The following is a 21791-nucleotide window of genomic DNA, read 5'->3' as shown; positions in this document are numbered from 1 at the left end:
AACAAACTTTGATGCCAACAAACACCACTGTCACAACCAAAACCACAGTGCTAAGACACACAGAATGCAATGTCACAGAAAAGGCTAAAAAATACTTTAAAGTAAGTTTTATTCATAAAGTGAATAGATTATCATTATCATGTCTCAACAGGCTATCTGAAATCTTATTATTCATTCTCCACTTCCTGGCACTGTCTCTGCCCTTTGACCAGGAGGAAAACACAGGGAGTGTACAATACAAACAATTCCTGCATCACATTCTTTTCTTATAATAGTAGTATTTTAAGAAAAACTGTGTATTTAGTTATACAGAAAATATGTAACAATATTTTCCAAAAGCAGCACAACAATATGACTGTACAATTACAAATGGTTAAAACTGGAAATTTTGTGTATTTCACTACAATTAAAGAAGATGTTTCCTGGTAATTCCACTCACTTGACTGGTTAGTCTCTGGCTAGTTCACACATGAAAGGAGGCATTCCACACAAGGCACATACCTGCTGGCAGAGCTCCCTAGTGGGACATACAATCACTGCAATTGGCCCGTCACCTGGTTCCAGTTCCTTCTGGTCCATTATATGAATCAGCATGGGCCAGATAAAGGCTGCAGTTTTCCCACTGCCTGTTTTGGCAATACCGATCATGTCCCTTCCGCTTAATGCCACAGGCACACCCTACAGAAAAAATAAAGTACATCTACTCTCAACCTTCTATTTTAAAGGTGTCCTAAAGGAAGTCCTGGTGAAGGGGTAAATGACTATAATGACTTTTATTTCCACTGCAACAAAAATATCCTGGGCTAAGCATACTGGCTACCAAATAACAAAAACACCCAGCATTCCCCCTAACTTCCTGATTTGTAAGAAACATTATATCATTCTGGTTATGTGGATCAACCACCATGTAAAAATATGAATGACTCCATTTTGCTTTAAGCAAAATATAGAGATAAAAAATGTGATTTATAATATAAGTAGATTGCTAAAGTTTAAAAATCTTGTCTCCTTAACAAGGTATAGACTACCTCATCCACATCCAGAAAATTCTCATTTTCTGTATAGGAATAAATCTCGTAAGTAAATGTGAAACAGAAGATGTTACCTTTTTCAAAATTTTATTTTTATTTATTTATTTATTTAAAAAGATGGGGAAGGGAGGGAAAAAGAGAGGGAGTGAAACATCAATGTATGGTTGCCTCTAGCACACCCCATACTGGGGATATGGCCTGCAACCTAGGCTTGTGCCTTGACTGGCAATCAAACCGGCGATGCCTTGGTTCACAGGCCTGCACTCAATCCACTGAAGAAGCTATTACTTTCATGGACAAAGAACTCCTAGTCACTGAGAGTGCCAAATCTGTCTACACGGAAATATTTTTTATTTAGTTTAGGCCTGATGAACTATTTTCTTCAGATTGTATTTTCAAGACATTTATCAGATACAAAACACTTCCCAGCCCCCTTAGCAACTTTTTAGAGTGGTAAATAATTTTAATTTGCTCTTTAATTTTTCTTTTAGTTTCAGAAATACTCATGTATGTCTCCCCCCATTCCCTTGTTTAAAGCAAAAGTTGAAGACTAGGACAGAAAGGGAATATATGAACACGTTCTATTCATATCAATACAGTTCTGCACCAACTCGTGTTTTATGGGTTTGACTTGTTTATAAAATAAATATGGCCACTGACTATCATTCTACTTCATTTTCCTTTCATAATGTTCTACTTACCTGGCACTGTATTGGAGTGGGCTGTGTGTATTCAGATTTCCGAATCTGGTGCATAAGTTGCTCATCAAACCCAAAATGAGCAAAACTACTTCCCGGTCTAGGAGGTGCAGCACCAGAGACCTGGAGAAAAAGAACTTCCAGAAATTACTTGTACTTCAAAATCAACAGCACTGGAAATTCAAAAGTATTTACCAGTATCTAGCATTTATTTAGCTTGAGTTTAAAGTGAAAATGTAAGTCCATAGCCAAAAGCATAGGCTGTTTGAAAAGGTAAAAAGTAACAGATCTAAAACCTCATATAAAAAAGTCCATGAAAATATTCCTGAGATAACTGTCATATAATAAAATGATTAAGTGCCTAGATAGCTATTTAATCAAAATTAACTGTCCATAAGAAATAAAAAAATATATATATGTATAGTTCAGTGAATTGGAAAAAGTCATTACCATATTCTTCTGACTATAAGATGCAACCTCCCCCCCCCGCCCCCGCTACATCTGGGAGGAATCAACGGTCATTAATGCTGCTGCTGAGTTCTGTTTACATTTACGTTGGTAAAATACTATGTTATTTATGTTATTACATACTTTACATTTTTTGCTTCAAAAATTTTTTCCTATTTTCCTCCTCTAAAACCTGAGTGCTTCTCATGGTCCAAAAAATACAGGTAATTTTTTAATCATTTTGCATCACTATTAGCCAGCTGGTAGAAAAAATAAAATTGACTTTTGAAATACAGAGTGCAAATGAGGTCTAAATATGGCATGTCTATACCCACTGGTTACAAAAATATCTACAAAGATATTTTCTACCACCTCCATCTTTAGTCATGTCTAAAGAGTTAATGTCCCACTTAGTCATGGTCCAGCCACTGTCAAGCACTGTACAAACTGTACCCAGGTGAACAATGAGGCTTATAACCTCCACATTGATTCCAACAGTGGTACCTACCTTTCAATGCTTCCTCTAGTGATGCTACTTCTAATCAGGATTTCACTTAAAAGGCATTTTTATGGGGCAAAGGGGACATTTGGAAAACACACACACACACACCTCTGAGAAAACAGAAGTTCAAACATCACATAGCAACTGGTAAGGCATAGGCCAGAAAGCTATCTATACCAGAGTAGCTATCACTGTAGTATCTATGTGTATTTCACTTAATATCTAGCAGAGCTCTAAATAATGTGGACAATGTAGAACGTAAACTTTTTGAGTGGACTATTTAAAAAATTACTGTGAAATAAGTGCATGGGTGTTTTTAAAAAGGTGTTAATTTCTTCTAATTAAAAAAAATACGTGCTGTAATTTGAGAAGTGTATCTCAATTTTGAAGTACTGTGACTATACACATTGTTCATACCTACTAATTTTGTCTCTTCTTCCTGAAGATGGGGACTCCTACACTTCATCTGTAGCCCACCCAACAGTTCTCACCACACTGTACTCACTGGAGAAACACTTGCTGATTAATTTTAAGATCTCAATGCCTTACCGTACTGCACAACATACAGTGTTAACCAAATAATTTAGCGTTCATGTTGTGACATATGAAAGAAAAAATAATCCTATCCTAAAATAGCTGGAAGACTAATAATATAACAAAAAACACAACACATGAGCCCAAGGGATATATTATCACTCTACCAAAGGCAGTTCAGACACCACAGAAAAGAAACTCAATGTTATTTTAGTATGGGTAAGAATACTACCAACCCTAAATACTACTCTTTAACTTAAAAGAATATCCAGGGGGCAGGGCGGTGGAAGGAAGTGGTGAAGGTGGAAGAAGATATGGGGAGTATAAATGGTAATGAAAAAAATTAAAAATGCATTTAAAAAACATCTGGCATAATGACCGACTTACCCGAAGATTTAGCTTATGCCGGAGATCTATCAGCTGCTGAGGGGTGAGGTTGGTTATCTCTTCGTGCTCATTGTAAAAATTTTTTTCAAATGGAGGATAATCAATCTGCAGGTCCAATTATTCAAAGTTAGTCTAGAATTCAAGAGTCAATCCTGTGAGTTTGATTTTAATGCAAAGTAAACCCTTTACCAATATTACACACGTAAAGCCAAACCAACTAGAGAACAAAGGAGTTCACTGACTCCTGACGCACCCTCACAACGCACAGCCAGCACCTTCCCTGAATCCCATCTTCAACATAAACGCCAACCTGCGTTCTAAAGATTCTTCAGAACACACTTCAGATTTAACAATCTTAATGCAGACTAAAGAATCTCTACAATGCCAAAGGCCTCACATTTTAAAGTATTTTAAAGGAGATAGTCTACCCTATAATACTTAAATATTTTGGAGAAAGCTGTTCACTTAGCTCTAGGCATTTAAAAACATTTCTAGTTATTTCCTTTGGGGAGAGATCTGTGTTCAGAGGAAGAGCTCCTTTTTTGGAGGTGGTGGGAAGTAGGGAACATGGAACTGTTTACATAACTTTTTAAAAAAGGACTGACCAACCATTTCCAATTTCAAAGAGGGAAGAAGTAATTTCTGCTATTTTTCATAGCTTCCTGTACTAAGAATACAAAACAGAAGCAAACCATCACATATGAATGTGGCTACACAATTTTCTTTTTGACAACATTGTATGTCTATAATAAATTTTATTTTTTAAAATATTTTATTTATTTATCATTAGAGGGGAAGGAAAGAAGAAACAGAGAGAAATATTAATGTATGGTTGCTTCTCATGAGTCCCCTGCTGGGAACTGGCCTGCAACCCAGGCATGTGCCCTGACTGGGAATCAAACTGCAATTCTTTGGTTCGAAAGCCCGTGCTCAATCCACTTAGCTACACCAGCCAGGGCTAAACTTTATCTTAAAGAAGAATGTAAACCTTTGCTAGATGGTCAAAATTTTCATAATTCTGGCCCTGGCTGGTGTGGCTCAGTGGATTGAGCACAGGCCTGTGAAGCAAAGGGCTGCCGGTTCGAATCCCAGCAGGACACATGCCTGGGTTGCAGGCCAGGTCCCCAGTGGGGGACACATGAGAGGCAACCACACATTGATGCTTCTCTCCCACGTTCTCCTTCCCTTCCCTTCTCTCTAAAAATAAACAATTTGAAAAATTTTTCATAATTCTGGATATAACCCAAAATTAATTATTAACAGGCAGGAAATTTTTGTTATGTACCCCACAATACTGTACATAATTGGATTTTCTTTAGCTCTCTTTATCAGAATTAACGATCAGTGAGAGCAAGAATTTTTGTCCTTGTTCATAAATTTTACACATAAATATGTAAATTTTTATATTAAAAAAGAACAGGTGGAGAGTCGGCAGTCACCATGGGGGAGGAAGGGGGGGAAATTGAGAAGAAAGCTAGTTATAGGTAGAAGGGGTACCCTTCCTTACTTCTGGTCTCTCCTGGCAGACTGCCCATAAATACAGTGAGACCACTGTGAATACACCAGCAGGAAGTGTGAGTGCTTTATCAAGTATCTCAAATATTTTTAGTAGATGATTATTTCAAGTACTTATGTGCTTTCCTTATTCGATTTTCGCTCTTTATCATGCATACTTCTTCCTAGAGCAGGTTCAAATATTTAGTTTCATTTGCCACATGTAAAATACCAAGGTATTATGTGGTAGCATCTGTGCAAAAAGGAAACATTAAAAAATTGAATAGACCGGTAGTTCTCAAACTTTTTAGTCTCGGGTACCTTTACACTTGACAAAAATGAGTTTTCTCTTATGTGGGTTATGTCTATTGATATTTACTGTATTAAAATTAAAACAAAAAAATTTAAATATATTAATTCACATCTTTACAAATCTCTTTAATGTCTGACAAAAGAAAATGGTTCTTACTCAATGCAAATTGTTCTGATATGTGCGACCAGCCCAGGAATAAAATCTGGCTTCACAAAGACATGAAGTTGGGGGGAAAAAGCATTTATTAACAGCCTTTTCAAATTCTTGTGGCTTTTTACCCTTCTTTGATACCATTACTAAAACCTGACAAGAGGTCATTTAGTAAAGGTTATTTTTATTGTGTACTCTGAAACCACATCATGAACTTTTCAAATTTCACTACATTGTAACCCATGGGTCTATCATGCATTTTGAATGGAGTCTTTATTCATGCATGATCTTATAACAGTGTGCACTGGCCATCTGAAAATACTGGTTTATTGAGGTAGTAGGCAGATCATTCGAACGGTTAAATTTCATTTTATATTTTTTAAAAACCACAGTTATTGCCACCAATGTATTACAACAAACTTTAAATATTAGAGAGCTATCAAGCTCACTATGGTGAATATGTTTCTCAAATTCTAACTTTTGGTTGAAAGCTTAAATTTCTATCCTCGTTAATAAACAAACACTCTCAACTGTTTTCAAGTGTCATTCATTTTCTCAAGTGAAAACAATGTTCCACGGAAAAAGCAGCTACTTCAACTCACAACTCAAACACCCAAGTGCTTTGTTAGTACTTCCTATTTTGTGACATGAAATAAAGACATGGAATAAGGGTCGAGATTTAATAAATAATAATTTCTACTATTTCAAAAATATTAACTGACTGGCCTTTTTTTTTTTTTTTAAACTGTGATGGCCTGGCAGGAAAGAATATACTGACTAGAACAGTTGGTACTAGTGTCTCAATTCACGCTAAGGTGTTGGCAGTTTTTTCTAACACTGCTTTCAGCAACTGATGCAAACGCTGACCCAGAAAACAAAAGGCAAAATGTGCTTTTTACAGCACATTTATGAAAAGCTTTCTGACTTTGCAGAATCCATCAGGAGTCCTTGCATCGCACTTAAAGAACCACTGTTGTAGATCCAGAATCACTAGTGCATGCAAGAGCTACTCTGATATTTAACCTCAATGAGATACTGATTCTTTTTTTTTAAAGTGCGTATACTAATATTCTTATTTCCTTTCCCCAATTTAAGGAACCTGTAATTCCTGGTACCCTTTGAAAGAACAGTCTCTTATCTGCTCCAGGTCTGATAAAAATTGTAAAGGTTGTCCTGGCTGGTATAGCTCAGTGGATTGAGCTCGGGCCTGCGAACCAAAGGATTGCGGTTCAATTCCCAGTCAGGGCACATGCTTGGGTTGCAGGCCAGTTCCTGGCAGGGGATGTGCAAGAGAAAGCCATACGCTGATATTTCTCTCCCTCTCTCCTTCCCTTCCCCTCTAAAGATAAATAAAATCTTCTTAAAAAATTGTAAAGGTTTACAGCAATTAAAAAAGTGCAGCCTAAGGGCCCATTTTGGAAGGAAGATGGTAAATAGCGTGGAAAAGAAGTACAATTATTTGGAAAAAAATTCTTCACATAAAATTAAATGTGAATAGGCGATTCAGCTGTACTTTAAACAACATGGGCTGTAAGGCCTGCATCACTCAGTCACTTTTTCACTCGATTACTTAGCAGAGCTGACAAGATCCCAAAGAACAAATACTCTCATGATGTTAAGAAGAGTAAGGAGTATTCAGTCATTGAGAAAACCTAAATATTAATGCTAAAGAAACTGTATCGGCTTGAAGCTAGAATCAAATTCAGTAAGAAACACCATACCTCTGAATGATCAATGGGAGGAAGAGGATCAATGATTTTTTTGGAAGGTGCAATTGGATTCCCATCACTATCATATTCCAAATTATCTTCCTCTTCCTCTTGAACCACACCAGCAGTTGGGTTCTCTGCCATGTATCGAAAATAAGCTTCCTGCAGGAAAGCACAAGAACAGAATCATACAAAGTACAACTGGGAACATTTCTGCTCCTGTAATTAGTGTACACAGTGTACCAGTTGACTGTAGTTTAAATACCTACCAAGTAAGACAAGACTTTTACTAGTAATGATTCCTTTAACAATAGCAGTACTCAGAGGAACAATCAGAAGAAATGAGTGAGACAGTTAGTACTATGAAATGATTTAACTTAACAAAAGACTTACAAATCTGCCTGTTCCACATCTTTCCTGGGGTGGGGTATCTACCTACCCCGCCCAGAGCTGTGGAACACATGCTGTGCTTTACCAATCCAAGTTTAGAAGCTGACACTGATTAGGAGAGTCACAAACCTGGAAAGGGCTACTGCTCACTTTCGTTCGTTTCTCACCATCCCATAACTGAATAATGAGGAAAAAAATACTAAAGGACAATCATTAATGTTCCATCTTCAAATACAAAAATCATAAACAGAACCCCTAGAAAGAGGTAGAGGTTAGATGTTGCTAAAGGGCATCAGTAGATCACACACTACTCTACTTCTTGATTTATGAAAATAAACATTAATTTGGATTTAAAAAATCAAGCTGAATAAAGCTAACTGTTTTTGACATCACAGTTGATCAAAAGTTCCATCCTCAACATGGAGGAAAGCCATGTGAATCTTTATATTACCAATTGGTCACACGTGTAGAAAAGGAGCAAGTCAAAATGACATTCCCTGCTGAATGTCAGGAATGGCCATTTCAGTGAAGGCAAGCTCTAGCTTGTCCCCAGTACAGACTTTGTGGGATAAAAATAAAAGATAGAAATACTGCATAGGAACTCACTTGGTCATCTTCCTCTTCAATGTCATCTCGAATACCCCTGGAAAAACAAGCGGAGAAACAAACTTCCCTGCAAATGTTCCACATACCCAGCTCATACTTATAGCAGATTAGTGTTGAATTCCATACAGCACAGGAACTCTCAACACTAATAACAACAAAGCAGCAATAAGTACACTGTAAACTATCCATCCATCCATCAAATACGCGGAGTTTCTACATGCCGCAGTTTGCATTTCTTTTAAAAGGGGTGATATGGTACCCATAGAAACATCAATTACTAACAAGGGTGTAAGGAGTAAAAACTTCTGAAGACATATTTATACCCAAGGATCCTAGCCTTGGAACCCCATACAACAATGCAGTTGTGAAAAGCATTTTGTATTTTTTTAAATTCTGCTGTTGTTATATGCGAAAAAGAAAGTCGCAATTTTCTTCATGTCCCCCAGTTTCTAGCTCTGGGGTAAACTGCATTCAGCTAGAATCCTTGGGGACAGAGAGAAAACTAAATCAACTCTTGGTAAGTCTGAGACTACAACTCCTAAGCAGTTCACACAGAGGAGGGGATAAATGTCACCCGCTGCATCTCTCAGGAGCTACTGAAAATATGGTTGCTTAGTTGGCACAACCATCTTTCTGATCAGACTTTCTGCCTAACCTAGAGCACTCTCTATTCCTAAGGCCAGCTACACCACCAGTATAGGGCACTTGAAAATACACAGTAAGCAGCAGAGAGGGCCGAACCTCCCTGTGGTACAGGAACCTTGGGGGCAGGCCTAAAGCACTAATTACCAAGCAGAGGGCAAGTCCAATCATGCCTATTTGTGTCTGGTAGCAGAAGCTTTAAGAGGAGTGTATTCAGCAAGGGACAGAGAATTCTTTCCCAGAAAATAATGTGTTTCAAGTTCTGACGGACTGCTAAAGCGTGGTGTCACCCCTTAAATTAAATGTTATTATTTATTAATAATATAGCTTTTAAATGACAATCACCATTATTTCTCATAATCAATCCTATTAACTTCTTTTATATTAATTATGGCACAAAACTTAGAATGAACCCAAACTTTAGTAATTATGCTTTAACTTCCACTGTAATTCATTCTTGAGTTAATTAAAAAAAAAAACTACAGAACACCAAATACCATTCTACCAAAAATGGTTTTTAATTACTGCAAATTTAAAGACTTTTGTCATCTCTATTATCTGCAGAAACATGTTCAAGATACATGGTTAACTTCATGTCAAAAAATTTATGTATTTTAATTTTTCCTCTATAAACTTTGGGAGATAATATGTTATATATTTTTTCTATATAACCTTTGTAAGGGAGAAAACAACTTACTTTACGTTTTTTCTTTCCTTGTCCTTTTCTTCAAGTCTCTTCATGTCTCTAGCCGCCTGATCCTAATGAAACAAAAGGCTATATGGAATCACATCAACTAAAAAGGAAATTTCTTCACACAGAATTTTCATATTTGAACAAGGACCACCATACTTTTAGCTATGCATTTTGACAACTGTATTTTTATAGTTTTTCAGACAAATATCCAAATGTTGTAAAAACCTGGCTATATGTGACTGCACAACTTTTATCTGCAATCTATTACATGCATAGGAAAACCAGTAAAAATGTTTGGTTACTTTTTTTTAAAAAGATTTTATTTATTTATCTTTAGAGATGAAGGGAAGGAGAGAAGGAGAGAAATATCAATGTATGGTTGCCTCTCGTGAGTCCCCTGCTGGGAACTGGCCTGCAACCCAGGCATGTGCCCTGACTGGGAATCGAACCCTGATTGTGTGGTTCACAGGCCCGAGCTCAATCCACTGAGCTATGCCATCCAGGGTCTGTTACTTTTTTAAAAATTGATAATAATCGTGACTGTAAAGGACCTAAAATTCAGGCAAATCGGACTTTCTCAAGGTGCAACTTAAGACCATTTGTGTGACATTACCATTGAGGTCAGTAAAAAGGGGAGATTTCTGGACCTGACTCTGGAAAGGTTGTTATCAACCTGGGACAATTTTGTCCCCATGGACATTTGGTGATGTCTGGAGACATTTCTAACTGTCACAAATGGGGGGGGGGGGTGCACAGTGAGAATGAAGCGGAGATTCTTATTAGTATCCAGTGGGTCAAGGCCACATATGCTGCTAAACATCCTACAATGCACAGAATAGTCCCCACAGCAAAGAATTATCGAGCCCCAATGGTCCCAAGGTTGAAAACCCTGCTCTAAACCTACTAAACAAAATCTTTGGGGGTAGAGTTAAATGCATGTTGTTTTTCCATAGGCGTTCTTATACAAAACAAATTAATAATCACAAATTTAAATCATCGTATTTTTTGGACCATAAGACACAAAGTTTTAGAGGAAAATAGAAAAAAATTTTGAAGCAAAAAATGTGGTAAAATAGTTAATAACATAAATAACATATTTCACCAATATGAATGTAAACAGAATTCAACAGCAGCATTAACAACCATTATTCCTCCCAAACTGGGGAGCGGGGGGGACCTACTCAGGGGGCGCAGTCATGTAGTTCAAAAAATACAGCGATTCTTTGTTTTATGTGTACGAAAACCAAAGTCAGAAGAATTTTTCCCAAGGTTAATTAAACACATGCTACAGAGCTGTTTCTTGTTATAAAGCAACATGAAATTTTCTGACTTCTTTGATTTAAAAAAACAAAACAAAACACTATATTAAACCTGACACTGTCAGGCATCCTATCTAATCAAGTGATCCTGATAAAAGCAAATTATTTTAAAAGAAACATTATACACAACATACTTCTTAAGGGGTTGAACCAAATATAAGATATACATGGTAGGGCAAAAGGTTTAGTTATGAGTGTGCAAAACTGAGTTTATTCTTACATGATTATTAACTACTGTATGGCTTTCCATATGAACAACTGTAAACCTGCTTTTGCCTCCACTTGTATTTGAGGCTATAACTGAAGTGAAGATGACATAAGCAATGTAACATAAGGAATGGGACAGAAATCCTTATGAAACGTTTCTTAAGCCACACAAATTTTTTTGGGGGGAAACAAAGGCTAAAAATAAATCCTTGTTTTTGAGTTTTATCACTAGAAAAGTTTACATATATCAAAGACTGGGAATTTAACACATACAATAATTCAGCAACAACTCTCTCTCCAAGATCAGACAATATCCAATACCTGTCCCAAAACCAGTAAAACTGCTTCAGATACTATACCAAAAAAATTCCAGAAGAATGATATCATTTAAAAAGACTGAACCTCCAAACTGCTTCAACTACTTGAAATGCCAAGCAAGAGAATATGGGCCATTCCTGGATACTCCTACTCAGAAAGGGCAATGGCAAGCTACACTACCAAAAACCAAATCTAAATTTAAACTAGAAAGTGAGCTGATTTTTATTCTAGTGATGAATTAGAATAAATCAGTCACTAGTTTAAATTTAGATTTGGTTTTTGGTAGTGTAGCTTGCCATTGCCCTTTCTGAGTAGGAGTATCCAGGAATGGCCCATATTCTCTTGCTCAAGAAATAATGAGAAACACTACCCTTTGAGAAATGTATCTCAAGAAAATGAAAAACATTATATATATATATATATATATATATATATATATATATGTAAAAAGATATCTCAACATGACAGTCTTATTTACTGCCTTTACTTCTAAAGAGAACCATTTAACATATTTACCAAATCATTACCATGGTGCAAAGCACATGTGTATTATGAAGAGCTCTGGTAAGTGTTACAAGAACTCAGACACAAAACGAGACTCCAGAAAGAATATAGCCTTTGGAGTTGAATCCTGGCTCTGCTAATCTATTGGGTGTAAATTCTTCGACAAGTAGTTTGGGTTGTTCTAAATCAAAGGTAGGAAATTCAAATACTTAACGGGTGCCAATCACAATGAATGAAGTGAGCCAGGATAAAGGTGTATTCTTTTGACAGACATGCTTTGCTTGTAGTTTAGTAAGCAGGAATATTCTTCTAAAGCATGTTTTAATTTTTCTTATACAACATAGCCCTGAGTCTTTTATTTTTTGATATTTGATAAGAGGCCCAAGCCTAGAAAAGTATTTCTCCACTATGAGAAAACCACAATGCAAGTGTGACAGTAAATGGCTCTAACTGGTGGCCTCTATGTCAAAAGACAACAGGGATTGGTAGAACTGTGGTGAACCAGAAAAAACATGCCTTGTCTACAGAAAGCAGTCATTTGCTCAGCAACAGCCTGCTTTTTTCCAAGAAAGAATGCGGGCTTAGTATTACCAAATCTTCCATTTTTTGAGTCTAAATTTTTAGAAGAAATCTCCTGATCTTAAACATGTCAGTTCACATTTTTAAAAAAAATGTCTAGGCCAACCAAAAACACACCCATATTGGGTTCTTTCTTTCCCTCCTTACTTAGATGAACTGAAGACTTCAAGTAACAAGTAAGTGAATAATCTGGAAGGACTCTATTTCATAAAAATGAAGTGACAGTTTTGAACATGGTAAGAAACATGCTTTAGTATTAGTCTAATTACTCTCTAACTACATACCACATAAATGAGAGAGCAAAGGGCCTAAAGTAAAGCAGAGAGAATTTAGACCAGGCAAGAATTAATAAGGGAATAAAAAAAGATGAACACAGTGAAAACAAAAAGAACAGATGCAAGAGAAATTGTAAACATGGACAGAACCTGGCAAATGAGTTAAGGGAGCATGGTGTCCTAGAAAGAGCTAGGCTATCAGCACTACTAAGCAAGTAAGTCCCAGCTCTGCTACACAGTACCGATGTGATCTGGTGCAAAGGGATTCAAATTATCTTAGGGTTCCGTTTTCTTACTAGTTATGTAATTACATTTACATATTTTCTTCTGCCTATTCCTCAATGTTATCCTGAGGGTTAAATGAACTAAGTGATGAACATGCTTGATCATCAGTTCAAAAGCAAATGAGAGGGACAGGTAACAAAAAGTTAAAGCCAAGGTGACTGTGTGAATATTGGTGCCATTAAGAGGCCTAAGAAGAAAAAGACAATGCACTGGATTCAAGGTGCCAGGAGCACATACCCATATAAAAATGGCCAACATGCTTCTGGAAAAGCAGAACTGAAACCAAGGAGAAACTAAAGACATGACCTGTTCATACAGAAGTTAAGTTGTAGGTAGAAGTGGATGAGGTCCCTAAAGAATGTATAGAGTGAATATAGCAAATCAATAGAGAATGGCAGAATTATATTTGAAAAACTAGAAGAGAATCACAAGAGCAGACAACAGTTACACAGATATGTAATGCTATTTTTGGTACAACAATAACACGGTAGCCACATTTTTTAAGAGTTATCTTGGAGATACAGAAATACAGATGAAATGATTGTTTCCTTTAAAATAATCTAAAAGAGGTGAGATGAGTTAGATAACAAAAGTTAACAGATAAAGTAGGGGTGAAGGGTACATAGGGTGGGGGCTCACTTTATATTCTACTTTTGTATGCATTTAAATTTTTTCTTAATAACGATTAAGAAAATAAGTAGGAAAAAGTCAAAGAGCTGGGAGAAAAGGTCAAAATTCAAAATCACAAACGCCTAGTGAGAAGAATTTTAAGAAAAGTGGTCATAAGTTTCAATTACTACAGGGAGGTCATGAATGTGATGCTAAGAAATACTAAATGTTTAAAAGTACAGAATTTGTGACTTTAGCAAGTTCATTAAATTTAATTGTCCCACATATGTATTTAATAAATATAGGTCAAATGAGATAATATTCATTCCATTTAAGAATATACCAAGAATCATTAAAATAAAACACACACAAAAATCTTGAGCTATTATGTTCAAGGGTCACAGATCAACTGGAAATTTATTTAAGAGTACATGAGAAAAATTCTCCCCAAAAAAGGCCAGAAAACAAATTCTGAATGAGGACTGAATAGTAGGTTAATTTGGGCTCCTTCTAATTGCTTAGCATTTTAATAAAAACAGAGTTGATACTTGCTTCCACTTCAGCCATGAATGCCTCCAAGGGATCATCATCACTGTCAGAATCTGCAGGCTTGGAACGAAATTGCTGGCGAGTAGGCGAGTTTTCAGCAGGAATATAAGGTAAATCGACATTGCTAGAGTCTTCTTCCTCATCTTCAAAATATCTGAAAATTAAGATGCATGATTGGTAAAGTCAATGTTTAGCTTGGGATCAGTGAATTTTTCATTTAACAGAAATGTTTATTATGATATATGTTACAATTAAAAAATTTAAACTACATAAGTTAGAGACCACCGGGCTTTGGCTAAAGACTTAATAATTGTTATTTAATACAAGCAAAATTATAATATTACCAAAAACAAAACAGTCCCAGCAGATTCACTACTTCAACAGTGGCTGTTCAAATTAATTTTCAGTTGTAAAGTTTTCATTACAACAGTTTATCACAATTGGATAGATATAACAAACATTAAAGAATGTATGCTTGAAAAATTTTTTTCTTTTAGATTTTATTTATTTATTAACACAGGGAAAAGAAGGGAGGAAGAGAGGGAAAGAAACATCAATGTGTGGTTGCTTCTCAAGCACCTCCCACCGGGGACCAGGCCCACAACCCAGTCATGGGACCTAACTGGGAATCGAATCAGCACTCAGTCCACTAAGCCACACCAGCCAGGGCAGAAAATAATTACTCTCATATGAAATACTAAAAGCCTATTTTATTATTATGATCCTTTTAAAATTTTTAGAGAAATGTTCATTAGGCTAGGGACTCTTCCATCAGAAGTTCTGGGCTATATTCTGAGGACCAAAAGAAAACCTCTAGAATTAAAAAATATGCTCAATCCCAAACCATTCATCATACTACCTAAGTATTCAGAAAAGACAACTTCAAAGTCTGGAGAGAGTATCACTTTCTCACTAACAAAAATCCCAGAAATGGCTATAGCTCTTTGTAAACTAAAACAAAGCAAACATACTGTTTAGACCTTATCTCAAAATTAAATAAAACAGCAATATAACCAGACATTTAATAAATTTAAATACAGTATAACTATAAATAAAGTATTATAAACAAACAAGTATAAATAACTGCAGCGTCAAATTTTAAAGCATTTCCTCTGTATAGGAATTTTTTAAAAGCTGTTATGTGCTACACACACGCGCATGCACGCATATTCATTTACATAGGTTTCATTTAACTGAACATAGGTTTTCATTTAATAAAACATATCCCTGAACTGGTAAACTGCTTTCTAGAATAATGACTCTTGACTTTGTTGAACCTTAAACACCTACTTCTGTATTGAATTCCTAAATGCTGTAACAGCTTTTTACAATGCTGCTGTTGTACTTTAAAAACTCCTGATACTGAGGAGCTATTTTTTAATTAAAAAAACAAAAACCTCCAGCAGTGTCACAGCCAGGTAGAAATTAATAGCAGCAAGAAATTCTTCAAATTTAGCAAAGACAGAAATTATATAGGAATTAGAATTCAAACCTTCAAATTCCATCTTTCTATAATAACCACCTTATTAGACAAAGTTAAAAAAGATAATTGCTAAGTATGTTTCCTGAGAACTGTGAGCGAAAATCTGAAATTTTTCTAACACTATTAATATCTTACAACATAACAGTTTTAAGGACTTGGGTGTTGAGGCAAACTGTGTCTCTACCAGTTCTGACAACTGCCTGTGTTTACAAAACAATTTATATGGTGTCAATAAAAGACTTCTGTAAAGACCACCCAAAAAAAAGCTCTTCAGTCATATTCAGGCCTCAATGACCTCAAATCCTTTTTGGAACAAGTAAAAGAATAAGTAAGCACACAAGTATTATATTCCTTACAAATAAATAAAGGTGACAATTTATCTTACTAGCAACAATGCAATTCAGTGAGATAACCAATGTAAGAAGTCATATTATTTGTTCAGGAAATAAAGTGTTTCTTTGCCTCAATTTCTGCTGACAGAATGAATTATCTCAAAGCCCAACCTTTGCTAAATTATTAAGAATTACCACTTACGCATTTTCTTCATCAAAATTGGCTCGTTTAGATCCAATTTTGTAGAAAGAAGGGAGCTGCGGTGGAGCCGACTTTCCAAATCCGGAAGAAGAACTGGTTGCCCCAAAGGCACTGTGGGATTGTTGTGGGAGTTTTGGTTCCTCCTTCTTTCCAGCACTAATGGCAAAACCTCCAAAGCCAAACCCCCTCTTCGTGCCAGGGCCACCTTTATTCCAGTTCATGGTGTCAACAACTTATCTGTTAGTGACAAGATACGTTAATATAAATTTAATTTTTTTTTAAAGATTTTATTTATTTATCTTTAGAGGGGAAGGGAAGGAGAGAGGGAGAGAAATATCAATGTATGGTTGCCTCTCGTGCGTCCCCTGCTGGGAACTGGCCTGCAACCCAGGCATGTGCCCTGACTGGGAATCGAACTTTGGTTGTTTGGTTAGCAGGCCCGCGCTCAACCCACTGAGCTACACCAGCCAGGGCTAAATTTAACTTTATAGATAGCCCGTTGATTTTCTTTCCCAACTCTACTTACAATTTCATTTTAAACTTTTACCCCTCACTTCAAACTTCATCTTTGTGTTTTAGATATGCAATATGCTAATCTCAGCGAAATGGTTACATTCTCTCAAATACTTTATTTTTCATTGCTGTTAGAGAGAAGGAAAGGGAGCCAGAAAAACCAAGACAAGGCCACAAGAGAGAGAAATAAAAATCAGTTGCCTCCCAACTGGAGATCGGATGTGGACCCTAGGTGATGTGTCCTGACTGGGAATCAAACCCATAGCCTTTGGTTATAAGGCAATGCTTCAAACAACCGAGCCATACCGGCCAGGGCACAAGTTACCTAAGTTTTGTTTGAAAAGCAGAAAGCTCATAAAGCAAACAAAAACAAAAATTTAAAATACCTGGTATTTCCTCTCTCATATATGTAATTTTGCTGATCCCTTATTATTTTTCTACATTTATATATATACACATATAATTTAAACACAAAATTAAAACCCTATTGTACATATTTGTTTGTTACTGATTTTTTCACCTAATGATACACTATGAACATTTTTAAACGTCAATAAGTGTACTTCTCCATTGTTTTATGATGTGAAACATATCATACAGCTATATCGTTGTGCATACCCTTAACTACTTCTTTAGGATCAATCTTTAAAATGTGATTGCTTAACCAAACAGACTATACATTCTAACTTTAAAAAGTGTTAATTACCACTCACATTTATAAAAAATAAATGTGAGTCAAATAAGAGAGTAAAACAAGGTGGGTGATTATGATTCAATGTAATTCAGTGTAAAAGAACGAGTTACATATACAGAAATAGCTGGTGGGCTGTTAATCAAAATGCTAACTGCTGTTATTTAATTTTTACTTTCTTCTTTGTATTAAAATTTACCACTAATAATAAAAATGAAAATGTTCGTAATGGACTCTGAAGCCAATGTGTAAAAGAGTTACAAAAACAGCTTTTTATTGATGACATTGTTGAAGGGACAAAGAACAACATGCTCTACTTTTCTGATTCTGTGACCCACCCCCATATATACCTTACAGGTTTTATTTGAATTATTATATAGCACTTAGTTCAGTCTTCTTAGTACTCAATTTGATTTATGTCAAATTTCACCCTTGAGCCACCATTAGTTCCAGATTGGGACTGTCTTTACTCATTTTGGACTTTCCACAGAAGTTAATGCCTGGCTAAAATAATTACTTGATGAGTACCTGTTTGCCTAAACTTAATTAAGACCATCTTCTGCTGTCTTCAGGAATCCTTTAATGGAAATAATTCTAATTCTAACCTAAGTCCAGTGAGATGAGATTCAGTAAGAATATTTACAAGCAAGATGTTATTAGTAACGTGAAACTAGGGAAAATCACATCCAAGTGAGGTGAGCACTCAGAGGCTCAGCAAAAAGGCCCTTCCGCATTCTTCCAGATCCTGGCCCGAACCTTCCTGATGCTCCTTGCTGATTCTGTCATTCCCTTCAATTACTCAAGTAAGGCTGGAAGAAGACTCTCCATTGTGGCGAAAAACTACTTTACCATTCTTATCTCCCAGGGTTTCCTGACCTGGTTTCTTTGGTAAATGCTCTTCCCCCTACCTGGATTCCCTCCCCATCAAATCTCTCATTACACGTACCTACCAAAGTCCTATCCTTCAAAGCCCACCCATCTCAATACCAACTGCTAGAACTATGACAGGAATATGATTCCACTAGAGAAGTGCCATCTCCTTCCTCAATCTCCCTCTCTAGTCATAAAACACCCAACATTTAATCCTATTTGTGTCCTTGTTTTATCTCTCCAACTCCATGTTATGGGTTTCATGCGTGAAGAAACAGGCTTCTCCATTTTATTTGGAAAATGAAAGAGTATATATTCATTAATCAAGTTTATTCAATACAGGAGACCCAAGGAGATTTACAAATTGGACAAACGGAAAAATTAAAGGTAGTATAAGGTCCTACTTGGTATGGTTCTAAGCACTAAAATACTGTAATTTAGTAGGAAATCATAATGCTATAGTAAAATAACACACACTGTGGAGCTAGACTATGTTCAAACTCTAGTTTTACCATTAACTTGATATGCATCTCAAGGAAGTCACTTAGCTTCTCTGTGCCTCAGTTTCCTCATCTGTAAGATAGTAAGAATATCATCTACTTCACAGCTGGTGTGAGAAACTGAGTTCATACACAAAAACACATTTACAACATAGTAAGTACACAATATTTATTAGGAGTCATGTGTATCATTATTTTTTCTCCAGAAATCAGTTTCCCTATTGGTAAATGGAGAATATCAAGTTACACTTCTCAGATCTCTTTCAACTCAGGGATTCCGTACATAAGTGCTACATGACACCAAAGACGTCAGAGATAACCACCAGCTGACAAATAAGAATAGGCTTCATAAGGGAGCTAGAACCCGTGGGAGGTACAGAAAGATGCAAGCTGGGTAGAGAAGTGTGAAGGAAGACATTGTAGGGAGAAAAGCTAGAAATAGCAAAGGCTAGAAAGTTAGAATAAATGTGGAAATATGAAAGATAAATTGTCTCGAGTTTATATTTTGGACGATGGTGGAAAATAAATACAACTGATTATAAAACCACATTATTTTATCAAAACTTATGTTTTGGGAGTAAGAGAAGAGTTCTAGTGTCATCTGATTAGCATGTACCTAATAATACGCCTTGAGAACATTCCACAAACCATAAACCAGACACTTCATTAACAAAAATCTGTACAAGGCCTAAGAATTTCATCACTTTCTTCTAAAGCCAAATATAAGTTAATGCTGGGTTATACTTATTTTAGAAGCATCTTTCATTTCCGTTAGGAAACTAAGAACTAATTATGTGAATAGTACCAAGTTGATAAAAACCAAAATAAAAACTGTACTCCTTCATGAATTATACTAAGTTTTAACAATACATTCTAAGTCAGATCTCATCACTCCTCTGCTCAAACCCTCAGATGGTTCCCATCTCAAGCAAAAGTGAAAAAGCCTCACAATAGCCTAAAAGGTCCTGGCTATTCTGCTTCCACCCCCAATTCTTTTTCTTTCCTGACCTTATATCTTCTAATACTCCCTCCTTTGCTCACAAGTGCTACAAGCACACTGGTCTTCTAATTGTTCCTCTAACAGGTCAGCACTGTCCTCTTCCAGGCCTTTTACACATGCTGTTCCCTCTGCCCAGAACATTCCTTTCCCCAGACACTGGCTGAGCTCATCATCCCTCACCTGCTGTTAGACTGCTTAGCTTATCTATATATACATTCCTTATCTACGAATACATTCCTGACCACTCTCTTTCAAAATTCAACACCTTCCCATCTATCTTTCCAGCTGTATTTTTTCCTAAGGCACTAATACTCTTCTAATATGCCGTAGAATTTATATATTTGTTTACTGTCTCTCTTCCTCTCACTGGAAAGTAAGTTTCAGGAGGGCAGGAGTCAGAGACCTAAACCAGTGCTAGGGAATACACACACACACACACACACACACACACACACGGCATCAATGAGAACATTTCTTAAATGAATGAATTCCAAATTAGGCCACATAATGCCCCTTCTAGGTACAGGAAAACACAGCATACTTTCTTTTTCATTGAGAATCTAAAGATTAATTTTTGTATGAAACATCTGTTGCTCACCTCCTATGTGCCAGAACCGTGCTTGGCTCTGGAAAGTTACAGTGAATAAGAAATAATCTCTGCCTATTGGGAGCAGGGGTGTTTATATGGGGGAAAAGAAACACAGAAACAACGTTACCCCAAAACAAAACACAAAGAAGCCAAAGGAACTATTTGGAACCTGAAGGAGGGGCAAAAGAGGAAATGCTTCATTCACTAAGCTGACAAGAAAGGTATAATTTCCCTCAAACTCTCGACTACTAAAATTTCTCTTTATATTATTTGTTCGTAAACTTGCAACTCCATGTAAATTATTTACTCACATCAGACAGGCTTTTAGGTAGGCTGCAAAAAAGTTTGGGTGACGATGGTGATGCTAATCACTATCTGCTTAAGGCTGCACGAAGACCACCCACTTTGTCTCTCGTCTTCCGAGTTGGCAACTTTTCCGAGTTGAGCCTACAGGCTCCCACTGACCAGGAGGCTTGCCTCCACCAACTGCTGCCGGTTGAGGTCAGAATCCCCCGGTGACTATCCGGCTCGGCACCTTGCAAATCCCTTCCACAGCCAAGCAAGCGGGCACCGCCTCGGGAAAGCCGCCAACTGGGCCTCCGCAAGACTTACGGGAGAAGCAGGAGCCGTGGGAGGGCGACGCGGCTCGGAAGGACCTTTGGGGGCCTCAGCCCCGCACTCCCACCCTCGGCCGCTCCCTGGGCCTCCGGCGCCCAGGCGCTCCGCAGACTCTTTGTTAAGTGAGGCCGCGGTTCCCCGGCCTCCCCTAGGCCCCGTAGTTGCCTCTAGAGCCACCAAGGGGCCGCAACTCCGCGTCCAGACCCACCTCGCACATACCTGCTGCGCCTATTACTTCCTCCAACGCGGGGAGAACCCCACAGCCCAAAGTATGCGCGGACCAGGCCGTGTCCCGCTGCACTCCTCCCTCTCCGCCCCTTTCACCGACGCAGCCGCCGCTTCCAGACCCGTTGCCGACTGTGGGGGAGGGGAATACAAACCTGACATGCGCATTGCAGAGCGCGGCCCGAAAGGCGGGGCCTGGGTCTACGGCTGCCGGAAAGGGCTGCGGGGCCTTCTAGCCTTTTTAGCTTCAGAATGCCTCGCTGGCCCCTCACACACTTTGACTTGGGCTCTGCGCTTGGGTGAGGAGTGTTCGTGGCCTGTGTAGGAAGTGGGCCTGCGAGTGAAGAAAGAGTACCAGTGACAGGAAGCGGCCCAATAATTCCAAGAAAAGGGTTTCGGCGGAACCACACGTACATAAAATTGTCGATTCCTTATACTCTGGTCCTTGGCAAATACGACCTGGGCAACATTTCCCCCGCGTGCCTCTGGCCACGTGGTTCCAAAGAGCATGGCCACCTTTAGCTTC

General features: G+C 37.4%; 1 protein-coding gene across 4 annotated transcripts in view; it reads right to left on the bottom strand.

Annotated features, from left to right (window-relative positions):
• The window catches only part of DDX42 (DEAD-box helicase 42), a 32018-nt gene extending 10262 nt beyond the window's left edge, over positions 1 to 21756 (bottom strand). Inside the window, exons 1-9 of one of the 4 annotated variants that reach the window (XM_037128001.2) lie at positions 21421 to 21756; positions 16260 to 16496; positions 14246 to 14396; positions 9601 to 9662; positions 8262 to 8298; positions 7278 to 7427; positions 3600 to 3704; positions 1733 to 1852; positions 502 to 678 (exon numbers count right to left, since the gene is read on the bottom strand). In XM_037128001.2, coding sequence (XP_036983896.2) covers positions 502 to 678; positions 1733 to 1852; positions 3600 to 3704; positions 7278 to 7427; positions 8262 to 8298; positions 9601 to 9662; positions 14246 to 14396; positions 16260 to 16480 — 1023 coding nt within the window. In that variant the 5' untranslated portion in view covers positions 16481 to 16496; positions 21421 to 21756. Of the gene's footprint in view, positions 1 to 501; positions 679 to 1732; positions 1853 to 3599; positions 3705 to 7277; positions 7428 to 8261; positions 8299 to 9600; positions 9663 to 14245; positions 14397 to 16259; positions 16497 to 21248; positions 21400 to 21420 lie in introns of those variants that run through there. The other 3 variants (XM_037128000.2, XM_037127999.2, XM_053655309.1) reach the window with 3 other exon arrangements.
• Between the last annotated feature and the right edge of the window lie 35 nt (positions 21757 to 21791).

The sequence above is a fragment of the Artibeus jamaicensis genome, unplaced genomic scaffold (genome assembly GCF_021234435.1).
Source record: "Artibeus jamaicensis isolate MK-2021 breed Jamaican fruit bat unplaced genomic scaffold, CSHL_Jam_final contig_1998, whole genome shotgun sequence".
Classification (NCBI taxonomy): domain Eukaryota; kingdom Metazoa; phylum Chordata; class Mammalia; order Chiroptera; family Phyllostomidae; genus Artibeus; species Artibeus jamaicensis.
This window is presented reverse-complemented; position numbering and strand designations above follow the sequence as displayed.